This window comes from Myotis lucifugus, unplaced genomic scaffold, assembly GCF_000147115.1.
Source record: "Myotis lucifugus unplaced genomic scaffold, Myoluc2.0 scaffold_58, whole genome shotgun sequence".
Taxonomy (NCBI): Eukaryota; Metazoa; Chordata; class Mammalia; order Chiroptera; family Vespertilionidae; genus Myotis; species Myotis lucifugus.
In genome coordinates, this window is record NW_005871106.1 from 6,647,823 (window position 1) to 6,662,434 (window position 14,612).

Genomic DNA, 14,612 nt, shown 5'->3' on the forward strand with positions numbered 1-14,612 from the left:
CGTTCAGTCAATTTGCACATTATGCTTTTATTATATAGGATATTTCAGTGTGTATCTCTGAAATTATGGACATTTTCTTGCATAACCACAGTGCTATTAAAGACCACTAAAAAACTTAATTATTTTATTACCATATGGTACTGTAGTCCATATTCAATTTACTAATTATCTCAGTTGCTTGAATTTGAGTTCAAGGAAGGTTATATTATGTCATGGTCCATTTGGTGTGTCTTTTAAATCAATGCCTTGTTGAGATAGGCTAGGTCAGTCCCCGTGTAGATTGCCTCAGTATTTGGATTTTGTTTGCTTACCCAGGGCATCATTTTCCTCTCTTCCCAATATCTTCTGTAAAGCAGAAGCTAGCTTTAAAGGTTTATTAGATTCATATTGAAGTGTTGGGGCATGTGAATAATTTTTTACCCTTCCATTTTAATAGTTGTTTTTTTAAAACTTAATTGATGGGTTCCAGAGCATCATTTAAACGTACTGTGTTCTGCCCTGGCTGGTTTTCTCAGTGGTTAGAGCATTGACCTGTGGACTCAAGGGTGAAAGGTTTGATTCCAGGTCAAGGGCACATACTTCAGTTTGGGTTTGATTTGTGGCCCCAGTCATGGCATATGTGGGAGGCAACCAATCGATGTCTGTCTCTCTCTCTCTCTCTCTCTCTCTCTCTCTCTTTCTCTCTCTCTCTCTTTCCCTCCTCCCCTCCCTTCCATTCTGTCTGAAAAATAAATGGCAAAAATATCCTTGGGTAAGGATTTAAAAAAAGTGCTCTATGTTCTACTTAAAGGAAAAAGTGTTCAGTTGATTAATTTTCTATCTTTAAATATTATTGGATATTTAGTTGATAAAATAACTTGATCTCTCAGTTTTTGTTTTTGTTTTCTTAAATAGTCTCACCTATTGATGTTTGTTTACGATCGTGGATGAATAATGAGAACAAGGTAATCTTTTTTATGTTTGTTTTTAACATCCGGAGTAAGTTCCTATTTCACATATATAAGTGCTAAGTAGTACTAATAATAGAAGTCTTCTACTTGTAAATAGCAAAAATCCAAGGTACTGCTTTAAGTAACTGGGAAGTTGAAGTAGTGCTAGACTCGGGACTGTCTATTCCTGGGCTCCTTGTGTCATATGGACTGGCTGTCCCTCTGCTCTACTTCATTCTGTGCTGGTTCCCTCTTGGCTCCATCAGGGTAAGGCTTTCTCTTTGTTTTGTTTAGTGTATCCTGTGTGCCTGCCACATTGTTCACACATACTCAATAATTTGTTGAATGAGAGGGACACTATCTTCATGTGTAGGTGACTCAGGCCTATACTCTTTACATTTGTGCTAACAAAAGAAGAGCATGATCTTTCTGTGGGGTAAATTAAAAAAAAAAGTAGAGGGCTATTCTAATGAGCTCACTTGGGTCATATATCTTCCCCTTTGTAGGTTGATGAGCCGAGGGGTGGGTTGAGATAAAACGGTCTGATTTATGAGGTGAACCTTATGTTCACTTCAGTGTGTTTGTGTATGTGTGTACGTGTGCACCGTACATACACAGATAGAAGAATGTGACTGACAACCATACCAGGACCATATGAGGGAAAAAGATGTGGGCTCCTCAAAGGAAGGGGTGTTGAGCAGATAAGCAGTTTACGTTCAACATAAACAGTGAGGTTGGATTTTAAGCCTATAGTCTCGTATTTATGAGACTTGTTTACAAAACGTAAACTAAGTACTTTTAAACCTTATAAAACGGAGATGCAAGTTTTGTTTTACTTTCATAAGAATTTTTAAGATAGTTTTTATAAAATGATTACAAAAGGGCTTAAAGTAAGAGTAATTGGGAGAGGTCAGTGGGGGAAAAGGAGACATGTAGTACTATATATAATACTTTAAACAATAAAGAATTAAAAAAAGTCAGTAATTTCCCTCTGCCAGGGGTTGGCAAACTGTAACTCATTGTCCAAATCCCATCTGCTGCCTGTTTGTGTCAAGTTCTATTGGAACTCAGCCATGCTCGTTTGTTTCTGTATTGTTTATGGCTACGACAGCTGAGTTGAGAAGTTGTGATAGAGACTATGCTAGCAAAACCTGAAATATTTACTATCTGGCCCTTTACCGAAAGTATTTGTTGACTCTTGCTCCGTAAGCCTACTTCCTGTGTGTAACCACTGATCGCTTCAGTGTGAGAGCTGCTTTTTATAGGAGGTTCAGATGTGGTCAAATTGAAATTGAATCAGAAAGCAGATTTCTTTGGACATTTAGAAGCAATGGTTTCTGAGAAGAGAGAACATACCTTTTCCCTTCAATTTGTAATTTATTTTCTTAGGATGGTTGAAGAATTGATTTCCTAAAAACATTAGATATCATTGATGATAAGAGGGGGACCATAAAACTTGAAAGCAGGAAAACAAGTATAGAAACATGAGATATTTAATAAAAAGAAAGTGAAAAAGTGATAGCAGGAGGAAAATAAGTGTATTTAAAAACCTGGACCAGAGGGAGCTACTACTGCATTTGACTTTTGTTTTGGCTTTGACTGTCCTGGTATCCAGGGCAGTGAAAGAAATATGTTTTGATAGATCTCATCATCTAAACTGTAAGAACTACACCACCTTCACAAAATAAGGAAGTTTTCCAGCGTCTCTCTAGTTCAATTGGCCCTTATGTAAGACACCACGATGGCAGAATGGATCGAGTTCTCTGTAGCATCCATGACCAAAAAGGCAGAGGTGTTTTACGTATTGTTCTTCCTCATACAGGTTTTTCTCTAATTTTTATTATAAAAAATTTCAACACACAGAACTTAAATTCCACAACAGTAGTCCTTGGTGCCTTAGATCTTTATGAGCATAATAAGGCTGTGCTGCCCTCTACAAGTCTGCAGTTGCATTGAGAGCCCATGCGTTTAATCTTAAAAATTAATGTGCATTTTGCAAGTTAATTCTTAAGGTGGAATTGCTTGATATATAATATGATTATGAAATAAAATCAACACTTAGAAGAAAACGTCACATTTTATTCTGGGCCTTAGTGTCCTTAGGGTTACTTGGTTCCTGGGTTGAGGAGCAGAGAAATCCATTTTTCCATTGTAGGTTGCTGAGCCACTTTGCTATTATTTTCACTTCTATCGCAAGCCTGTTTTGCTCAAATTCAATCGTATATTAGTATACCAACTATATTTCTAGGTCTTTCAAGCATGTGTACATTTTGAAATATTAAATTTTAAGGATGTCTTATTGGATGGGTCAGGGGAAGGGAGGTGGCATCAAGGTAGGAAGAAAGTTATTACGGATATAAAACAACTAGGCCTTCATTGCCTAAATTGTGAATCATAGATACTGAGCACATTGGTGATCCTTTTTGCAGCCTTGTACGTACTATGGTCTTCAAAGCTGTGAGTGTGCTTCTCTTACATGCATTTTATTTCTTATAGATTGTTGTTCCTGATGCTGGAAAACATTTTGAAGGGAAGAATTCAAACAATGACTTAAGCCATACTAGTTTAATAGAAAATGAAAAACTTATGTCACTGACAAGCTTGGATGACTCTTCTGGTACTGTAATGTAATTTGTGTTTTCCTAGCCCTTATGTTGACATTCTGTGTCTTTCTGCTTCTTGGTTGCAGTTGTTCCTATGCCAGATTTTTGTTTCTTTGCTTTCTCCTTTCTTCCTATCTTCCAGCACTCAAATGGCTTCTTCTGTTAAATGATGGACTTTTGAAGCATTTCTGTGTATCAGTCTTGATATGATTGTGCTTATCCCTGAGTTTAGTATCATAAGGGTACAAAGTAGTAACCCTAGGTTCCACTTCAGTATAAAGCAGTATGTTAAGAAATTGGGGGAACCATGAAATATTTGGCCTCTGCTTTCTGAAAGACCTGCCAAATAAGAGAAGAGATGCATAGCTAAACATCCAACTGTATTATGTATATTATGTGTTCCTCAGAACAAATTGTGCAAGAATCATGGGAGGGTGACAAATTCTGATTGAAGAAGCTATCTGTGAAGCTTTACTGAAAGGACACAATTTTTCCTCCTCCTTGCAAAGGCCTGTGATAGGCCTTAACGAAGGCATGGGAAGAGAAGTACATTTCAGGAAGTGGGAATAACTTCAGCAAAAGATCCTGTGGTGGTGGTGGTGGTGGGGGGGGGCCGCGGGGGGGCGGATATAGCCAATGTTTGGGGAATAGCCAGTAGTTTTGTGTGGCATATTTACAGCACTTGTAGGAATCTGAATTGGAGAGTAATCCAGAAAAGGAGGCAGGGATCAAATTATTCATGGCTTTGAAGGCCAGGCTGATGGGCTGAGTGGGATAAGTAGAAACTAAATTCAGGACAAGTTTTGCTGCTAAAGTTTTTAGATATTTTTGGATGGTGGAATTATGGATAAGGAATTGTTGACCTGAATTTATATAGAACTTTCTTTGAGTATGCTAGATTCTTAGAGGTAGAATAACTAAGTCAAAGGTTATGAGTACTTTTAAGGCTCTTAATGTTGATTGCAAAATTATCCTTTTGAAAAGGCAGTGATAACTTACAGAACCATTCTTGCCCCTGCTGGGCTGGTTGTTGAAACATTAAAAAACCATTGCAAAGACAAACAAAAACACTGCCCCGGTGTTTTTTTTTATCTGTTTATTTGCAACTTTCTGCTTTTGGTAGAGGTTGACTATTTTTAATCATGCCTATTAGGGTTCAATTTTGTTACATTATTTTCCCTTAATTCCTTCTTTCTCAAGATCAGATATTGTTTGAAGTTTCATACTTAATTATTATTCATCTAGAATTTATTTTTACTTTTATGATGGGCTTATCCATCCTTTTTTGATAGTTACTCATTTGCCACAACATTTTCTAAATTATTTGCCCTTTTCCAACTGATCTTTAATGCCACATTTATTATACCCTAACATAGGGTTTATGCCAGGATTTATTTCTGTGCTATCCTATCAAAGAAAGTTAAATATTTAGTTATATTGGAATCCTCATAATAATTTATAGACAGAAATGATAAGTTTTTCCATGTTGAATATTAAAATCATCATTGATTTATATGTCTTATCAACCTTTTTGGTTAAATTATCGTTCATTCACTACTTTAAAGCCTGTTCTATTTTTCCTCCATTTACTAATAGATGATGATATTGATGATGAAGAGTTTTATGATGATCATTTGGAGGCTTATTTTGAGCAACTGGCAATTCCAGGAATGATATATGAAGACCTAGAAGGACAGGAACTTCCAGAAAAAGATTTTAGGTTGCCTATAGGTGATCTCAGTCTGGTATGTTCCAATTATTATGTTTTTCAGGAATTTGACATTAGAAAATTATTACTGGTCTCATTGGATACTAACATAAAACTTAAGCTTTTGGTTTTCTTGGAATTCTATTTTTCCTCAATATAAACCGATGAGAAACACCGTTCCTGCTTCCTCTTTCCATCACACAGAAAATTAAAAGAATAGTACAGTACAGTCAATGTGTATATACCCTGACTTGTTTTGTAAAATGACCGAATTTCCCCCCTTCTGATTACATTAAACATTTGGCAAGAATTCAGGTTAAACATTTTTCTCATGAATAGATTAAGATTAAACGTGGGTGATGTGGATGTCTCATTGCATCACTCAGGGGACATATAAGTCTGTTTGTCCCATTAGTGATGCTGTGTCTGATTATCTAGGTTAATGTGTCAGCCAGATATCTCCTACCCATTTGTTATCAGTAAGTCCTCTGGGATGATACATCAAGGTCATGTGAACATTCTGATTCCTGAACAGCCTTTTATGAACTGGATTTAGTATCATTGCTGAGGCCTCTCAGAAACAATTTTTACATTTTACAACTACCTTGGCATCCTTCTATGAAGAAGACATTGTCTGCTCCCTATATTTTATCCCTCAAAATGTTTGTTTTTAATTTTAAAAATTCATAAAGCTAAGATACTCTTTCAACAGGCAAATGGAAACGGTAATTTAAACTGTAAATTTCAGTCAGAAAATAACAGCTCTCTGATTTCCCATGGCTCACACTCTTCAGGAAATTCTGAAACAACCCACAGAGAGTCTGAACAAGGCCATGTTTGTCTCCCTGGGACCAGTAAGTATTGATATGATTCCTTTGTTTTTAAATTCTCTTTGACTTTAATTTTTTTGCAAAAAATCCCCTCATTTCTTTGGTATGATTTAATATGTATTAATCCTTGTATCCCCCCAAATCTTGAAAGTCTGAAACTTTTCAAAAGAGGTTTTTTAAAAAAAAAAATTAAAAGAGGAAGTTTATTTAGAAAGTTACAGAGGTAGTAGACATGAGCCAGCTGGGCTGCGTAGGCTCAGGAAACAATTTACAGAGGCAGGAGAAGAGCTCTTGGAGCTTAGGAGAGAGTAAGGCATAGATAACTCGCCTGGAAAGGAGAAAGGGAAAGGCGTGGGCATGCTCCCAAGAGGGATCATGCTCAAAAGAGCTTTTAATAATGCCTGAGGACACTGGTATTATTGGGGATACTGTAGGTTGTAGATTACAAATGATTGTGCTCTATTCAGATGCTTGAGAATTAGAAATGAATTCTCTGTATGGTAACAGTTTGGCAAACTTACTGTTACCTCATACTGTTGGTTATTTTCTCTCTCATGCAATTGCTATATTTGTTATATGAAAGCTAAGTATTAGGTTTACATAAAATAATTTGAACAGCAAAAAGAGTTATTACATTAAATTACTGAAACTTTGACATTACTTCATTATTTTTCTTATATTTTAGGTAATTCTATAGATAACGGAAATAGTAGAAGGCATGTAGATGATGTGTTACCATTTTCCTCTAACACCTTGAGAAGTGAAAAAAAGAAAGAAGGGGCAGAAAGTTCAAAGGGTATTGTTCGTCATTGTGACAGAGTAAGTTTATTTGCATTTTCTTTAAATGTTCTATGATAACAAAGTCTTTTCTGATAGCATTTTTATTAATTTATTTTTAAATAATTTTTATTTTTCAGTTATGGTTGATGTACAATATTATATTAGTTTCACGTCTACAACCCATTGCTTAGTCATTTTTATAACTTATGAGCAATCACCCCTGTAAATCTAGTACCCATCTGGCACCACATATACTTATTACAATATTATTGGCTATATTCCCTATGCTATACTTTATTATTTATTTATTTAAGTATATTTTTATTGATTTCAGAAAGGTAGGGAGCGGCAGAGAGAGAAACATCAACGATGAGAGAATCATTGATTGGCTGCCTCCTGCACACCCCACACTAGGGATTGAGCCCGCAACCCCAGCATGTTGATGCTCAACCACTGAGCCACGCCAGCTGGGCCCCTATGCTATACTTTACATCCCTGTGACTGTTTTGTAACTACAAATTTATGTTCCTTAATCCCTTACCTTTTTGACCCAGCCTCCCAACCCTTCTCCACTCTGGCAACTTGTCAAAATGTTCTCTGTATCTGTGAGTCTATTTCTGTGTTGTTTGTTCATTTATTTTGTTCTTTAGATTCCACATGTAAGTGAAATCATATGGTACATATGATAATGGCAGATGTTAAAATCATTGGTTAGAGTCTATGAAGGATGCTATCTTTCCATGTTTTGGACAGCATACTTCCCTTTCTCTAGAGTGCTTTCTTTTCTCTCGAACTCACACTTATTGAATAATTGTTGTGATACAGTGTGGAGTTTCTGAATTCTAAATAAATAAATTTCACTTTGAATTTTTGATCTGTTACTCTTTAGCACCAACAGGCTTAGTAATAGCCTGAAGTTTACCTGACAGTGGGTTGACAACTTTCCCTTACTGGCTCTTCAATCTGCTTAATAACAAGCCCTTTGCTTCTTCTGTCATTCTTCTAGGAATGGCCTACGGCCCTCCTTTCTGTACATTCTGGGCAAAATGACTGGTGATGGCGAGAATAGTGACAATGAAGCGGTCCACCGAGCTAGAGAGACAATTTTCAGTATGAGAGTCTAGGCCCATGGTCAGCAAACTGCGGCTCGCGAGCCACATGCAGCTCTTTGGCCCCTTGAGTGTGGCTCTTCCTAAGCCTTAGGAGTACCCTAATTAAGTTAATAACAATGTACCTACCTATATAGTTTAAGTTTTAAAAATTTGGCTCTCAAAAGAAATTTCAATCATTGTACTGTTGATATTTGGCTCTGTTGACTAATGAGTTTGCCGACCACTGGGCTAGGCGATTCCCTGGCTTCTCCACACATTTATCCAACGTAGCTCCATGAAGTGGTGCACCAACAGCAGAGGTGCCACGACTTGTTTCTTTAGCGAGGGAACTGGGTGTAGCAGGGACATCCGGCGACCTCACCACGGGTGCCTGGGACCTGTATTTTAGCCTCGTTTCTCTTTACCCTGGTCCCTGTCCCGCACCTGTGTGGTGAACTGCGCCTTCCGCTGCAATTCTGCTTCGTTGGCCTCTCCCAGCTCCGCCATTGTCCCAAGTGCTTTGTTACCTTATTGTTTTCCTTAGACTCCAGTCAGATGGGACTTTCCAATACAGTTGACCCTTGAACAACACAAGTGTCAACTTTGTGGGTCCTCGTATGTGCAGATTGTTTTCAATAAATATACATTTGGCCTCTGTATCCCAGGGTTTTGCATTCGCAGATTCTACCAATCTTGGATTGAAAATGGCATTTTCAATCTTTGGTTGGGAATTTGTGGATGCAGAGGGCTGACTGTATGCATTGTTGTATGCCATTTTATATAAGGGACTTCAGCATCCATGGATTTGGGAATCCACAGGGGTCTTGGAACTTAGATCCAGTCACCTGTGGATATCAAAAGACTGTAGTTAAGTTTTGGGGGAGTCAGTAGTTATACGGGGATTTTTGACTACGTGAGGCTCAGTGCCCCTAACATCCCAAGTGTCAACTGTACTATCATTATCTCCTCTTGAAACCCCACCTCCTAAGGAACGTGTGGATTGTTTTTATTTTTTTCTTTCTTACCTTTCCTAATTCTTAAGTTTTCCTGAGAGTTAAACTTTCAAAGTGTAAACAAAGATCTATTTTGTGTTTAGGCTTAAAAATCTGTCAGAGAAACTGCATTCCTCTTTTTTATTTTATTTTTTCAACAAACCCTGTGTCTTGGGCTGACTTTTAAAAGATCACAGCAAGAGCGAAAACCCCATCCCAGAAGCAGTCATCTACAAATGGTTGAGCACCAGTTTTCCCACCAATGGCTCCTTGGGTTTAGGGAGAGTGAGTGGCTATCCGAAGCCCATGGCACTACCCTATCATTCTGCCTGGGTGGTGTTCTGTCTTGGAGGTGGTCAGTCATAATCCCACAGGTGGTATTTTCGCCCAAATGGATCCTTAACCAAGCACATGAAGAGTTCAAGTGCATTTCATTAAAAGAGTGCAGCGATTTTGGGAGAGGGTGGGCTGTAATCACTTGACTACATTCTATATTCAGGATTTTAAAAAAAATATATTTTATTGATTTTTTACAGAGAGGAAGGGAGAGGAATAGAGAGTTAGAAACATCCATGAGAGAGAAACATCGATCAGCTGCCTCCTGCACACTCCCCACTGGGGATGTGCCTGCAACCAAGGTATATGCCCTTGACTGGAATCGAACCTGGGACCCTTAGTCCTCAGGCTGATGCTCTATCCACTCAGCCAAACCGGTTAGGGCTCAAGATTGTTTTAAGTCAGTTTATTGAGGAGAGAGCTAGTTCCCCACATTCTGGTTCTTTTTAATCTGTGCTAATGTTATATATGAAAAACAGTTATCTAGTTTTAAAATATATTTTTATTGATTTCAGAGAGGAAGGGAGAGGGAGAAACACCAATGATAAGAGAGAATCTATTGATTGGCTGCCTCTTGCATACTCCACACTGGGGATCTAGCCCACCACCCAGGCGTGTGCCCTGACTGGGAATCAACCGTGTCCTCCAGGTTCTTAGGTCGATGCTCAACCACTGAGCCATGATGGCAGGGCACGGTTATCTAGTTTTAAATGGCATTTGTCTCCTTTGTCTTTTTTTCTATTTGTCTTTGTTTTTTTGGAAGCCATATTTTAACTTGTTTTCATAAACTTTTCTATATTAAGGAGATATTTTAATCCTTATGCATTTTATTCATTTATTTGGCTCAAAGAACAGAAATTTATTTTTATTATGGTTCTGGAGAAGTCCAAGATCAAGGTTTTGACAGGATTGGTTTCTCCTTATGCTTTTCTTGCTTCCTGTGTATCTTCATGTGGTCTTGCCTTTGCTGATCCTTATGCATTTTAGGTTTTAGTGTTTGTATTAGTTTTCTGGGGCTGCTGGTACAAATCATCAACATTTTTGCTAGCTGAAAACAACACATTTTTATTTTTAACAGTTTTAGAGGCCACAATTCTGAATCCAAGGTGTTGACCTGGTGTTCCTTAGCTGTAGCAGAATTGATCCAATGACTACTTTCATCCTCACGTGGCTTTTTCCTCTGTCGCTCTTTGTCTCTCTGAAGTTTTCCTCTCCTTATAAATACAGTTGACCCTTGAACAGTGTGGAGGTTGGGGTGTCAAACCCTCTCCTATCCCACATGCAGTCAGGAACCCATGTATAACTTTTGACTCACCTAAAGCTTAACTACATCCTTTGCTATCTGCAGGCAATTGGTTCCAGACATGCCCGGATACCAAAATCCACAGGTGCTCGAGTCCTTTATATAAGATGACACCTCACAATTCATACAGTCGGCCCTTTGCATCCACGGTTCCCACCCGGAGATCAAAAATACTGTTTTCAATCTGTAGTTGGTTGAATCCAGGGATGTGAATGAAACCCAGGGATATGAAGGGCCAACTGTATATTATTGAAGAACTCCATATATAAGTGGACCTGGGCAGTTCCAACTTGTTTTGTTCAAGGGTTAACTGTACACTGCTCGTTGGGTTTAAGGCTCATCCTAAATCCAGAATGATCTCATCTCAAAACCCTTAACTTAATTAAATCTGCAAAGATCCTGTTTCCAAATAAGATAACAATTTACAGGTACCTTGTGGTAAGACTCAGGCATGTCTTTTTTGGGAGACACAATTTAATCCATGAGAGTGTTGACACTTAGAAGATGTTATTTACTGAAGAATACATTATCCATCTGTATTTTCTCCTACTACTTTCATTTTGATATAAGGTAGAGATGTAAGTTTATTTTTTTGTATGACAGTGTTAGAAAATCACCCAGTTAATAAACAGTGAACCTATGACTTTATTTCAAAGTCAGCGTCTTTTCTGTTAAATAGAACTACTTCTTTTTAGTATTCTAACTTTAAAAACTTTGCCCAGGAGGCTGTTTTTGTCACATATCTTATAACAGAAAAGACTGCTATTATAGGCTTTATTGGCACTTTATTCATAGCTGAATTTCTAAGAAGAGTATTGTAGGCACTTGAGCCCCTTTTCAACAGTTGTTATTCTAGGAAAGAAAAAGAAGTGCCATTTGGGAAAGTTTGTTGGAGGGCTTGGTCTTGAAGCAATGACTTACTTTGCTGTGTCTGATGCAATTGTCATTAGACTCTTAGGGACATTGGTAGTAGTTGCTGTTTTACTCCTATTAAAATATATTAATGTCTGTCTTTCCAAGGTCTGTTATTCATATTACTTTTACGAGGTTGGTCACACTAATGGGCTTACTATCCTTAGTGGTAATGATAAAAGTTAAATTGACATTTCTAACATTCTGTAAATGTAATGAATATGTTGGACCCACTTTTGGTACCTGAATCTGTTGTGTGTTTGCAATGATCACATTATGAATAGCAGCCTATAATAGCAGTCTTTTCTGTCATAAGATATGTGACAAAAACAGCCTCCTGGGCAAAGTTTTTAAAGTTAGAATACTAAAAAGAAGTAGTTCTGCTTAACATTGGGTCTTACATAATCTAGAAGAATATAGTGAATACTCTATAGTCTGTTCTCTTATATAATAAACATTTATGTCAACTACATAATTTTTGCCCATAACATTTTGGAATGAGTTTTGAAAAACAAAACTTACTGTTGCTCTTTTATTGCTTTTTAAAGGAAAGCACAAGAGAAGAAGTTCTGGTGAAGACTATCAGGACTGCTAATGCAAAATTTAACCCTGTTTATTTTCATGATGATACAAATGTCAATAGAGGTGATTTTGACCTGATGAATCCTTTAAAACTGGAGGCAGGGTCTCCTCATCAAAATAAGCAATTGGCATCAGATTCAGACACTAAGATTCCTAAAGTATCCATTCAAAAAAATATGAACATAGCATCTTTGAAGCCCATTAATAAAAATAGTATTAATTCTGATATTCTCCAGTCACCAACTAGCGAAAGAAGAGCATGTGAAAGTTACGAGTCCATTGAAAAGAATAAAGACCGTAAGTGGACTTTTTTTTATAAGAATATATAAAATATTGTGTATATATTTTGAATAGAATATATTTCTAAGTGGGACTTTCCTCATCTTTCATATTAAAATACTTAAGTTTTATGAATTTAAAAAATGGTATTTTAAAAATGAAGATGGTGCCTAAAATGAAGAAGGGTAGTGTGTTAAGGCTTTGGAGGCAGAGAAAGCAGTGCTGAAAGGCATCCACAGCCACACAAAAAAATGGAGATCCTGCCCAGCTGGTGTGGCAACCCGAATATATCCGGAAGAGTCCCCCAGGAGAAACAAGCTTGACCACTGTGCCCTCATCAACTTCCCCTGACCGCTGTGCCATCATTAAGTTCCCCTGACTACCAAGTCAGCCATGATGAAGATAAAAAATAACAGTACTCTTGTGTTCATTTTGGATGTCAAGGCCAACAAGCACCAGATAAACAGGCTGTGAAGAAGTTTTGTTACATTGATGTAGCCAAAGTCAACACCCTGATCAAGCCTGATGGAGAGAAGATGGCATATACATGTTCGACTGGCTTCCTACTATGGATATTGCCAAGAAAATTGGGGTAATCTTAAGCTGTGTCCAGCTGTGAGTTTGGGACTTGAGGAACAGTTCAGCACTGTGTTCCCCACCTAGGCCATACCACGTGCCAATCAGCACTGCTCCCCTCCTCCCTCCTCTGCCCTGTGCCCATGGCCACTAGCACAGTGTGACTGGGCCTGAAGCCTGGGGCTGCTGCATTCTAGGGCCATGCAGGGCTACAACCAAGGCACTGCTGGGCAGCCAGGAAAAAGTTGACAACTCACCCTGGAAGGGCAGTTGAAGTCAATCATAAAGAAAATTGACTTGGACTCAGATGGCTTTCTCACCAAAAGTGAACTCAGTTCATGGATTCAGTTGTCTTTTAAACATTATGCTGTGCAAGAAGCGAAACGATAGTTTGTTAACAATGATAAAAACAGTGATGGCAGTGTGTCATGGATGAGTGCAACATTCAGATGTATGATTGTGTGATTGACTTTGATGAGAGCACAGCTCTGGCTGTTGCAGAAGAGGAGTCTTAGGCAGCTTCATTTAAAGGACAAGAAGGGATTTGAAATAGCTAACCAGGATGGTTTGTATCTTGAAGAATTTATTGCTTTTGAGCATCCTGAAGAAGTTGATTATCTGATGGAATTTGTCATTCAAGAGGCTTTAGAAGAACATGACAAAAATGGTGATGGATTTGTTAGTTTGGAAGAATTTTTAAAAATTTAATTGATTTTAGAGACGGGGCAGAGAGAGAGAGAGAAACATGGGTTTGTTGTTCCACTTATTTATGCATTAATTGGTTGATTCTTGTATGTTCTCTGATCGGGATCAAACCTGCGACCTTGGCATATCTGGATAACACTCTAACCAAATGAGGTACCCTGTCAGGGCTGGAAGAATTTTTTGGTGACTATAGGCAGGATCCAGTAAATGAAGATGCAGAGTGGATCTTGTTGAGAAAGATACTAGTAGATTCCTAAATGATTATGACAAAGATACCGATAACAGGCTTGATTCTCAAGAGCTGTTACCTTAGATGGTACCCAATAATCAGGGTACTGGTCAAGAAGAAACTCTTCATCTCATTGATGAAATGGATGTGCATAGTGACAGAAAGCTCTCTGAAGCAGAGATTCTGGAGAACCAGGACTTGTTTCTTACTAGTGAAGCCACAGAGTATGGCTGACAGCTTCTTTCTGTCATGATGAGAGTTAATCCCTGGTTATATCTCAGAGTACTGGCTCCTTTTATAAATTGTTACCAGCGTTACTTTCGTGATAAAATATTGATGAAGTTATTTTCCACTCTGAAATCTTACCAAATGTATCTTAATGTAGATGATAACCTTGGTCTTTTAGGAAAACAAAACAAAACAAAACCCTCATACTTATTTAAAAATGTATTGAAGAAATAAAACAATATTGAGTCATCTGACTAATAAAGTCTTTCCTAAATACTCTGTATGTTTAGTACTATATTGTGGGATATTTTGAGTTCTATTTCCATACTTTTATTTTTTTATTTATTTATTTTTTTTTTAAATATATATTTTATTGATTTTTTACAGAGAGGAAGGGAGAGAGATAGAGAGTTAGAAACATCAACTGCCTTCTGCACATCTCCTACTGGGGATGTGCCCGCAACCCAGGTACATGCCCCTGACCGGAATCGAACCTGGGACCCCTCAGTCCGCAGGCCGACGCTCCATC

The 14,612-nt window shown here is 37.8% G+C and overlaps 1 protein-coding gene across 1 annotated transcript in view; it reads left to right on the forward strand.

Annotated features, from left to right (window-relative positions):
• Positions 1-14,612, forward strand: part of CEP192 (centrosomal protein 192) — a 91,653-nt gene that overhangs the window by 10,023 nt on the left and 67,018 nt on the right. Inside the window, 6 exon segments of the mRNA XM_023754273.1 lie at positions 895-944; positions 3,426-3,546; positions 5,129-5,277; positions 5,953-6,094; positions 6,756-6,889; positions 12,033-12,363. Coding sequence (XP_023610041.1) covers positions 895-944; positions 3,426-3,546; positions 5,129-5,277; positions 5,953-6,094; positions 6,756-6,889; positions 12,033-12,363 — 927 coding nt within the window.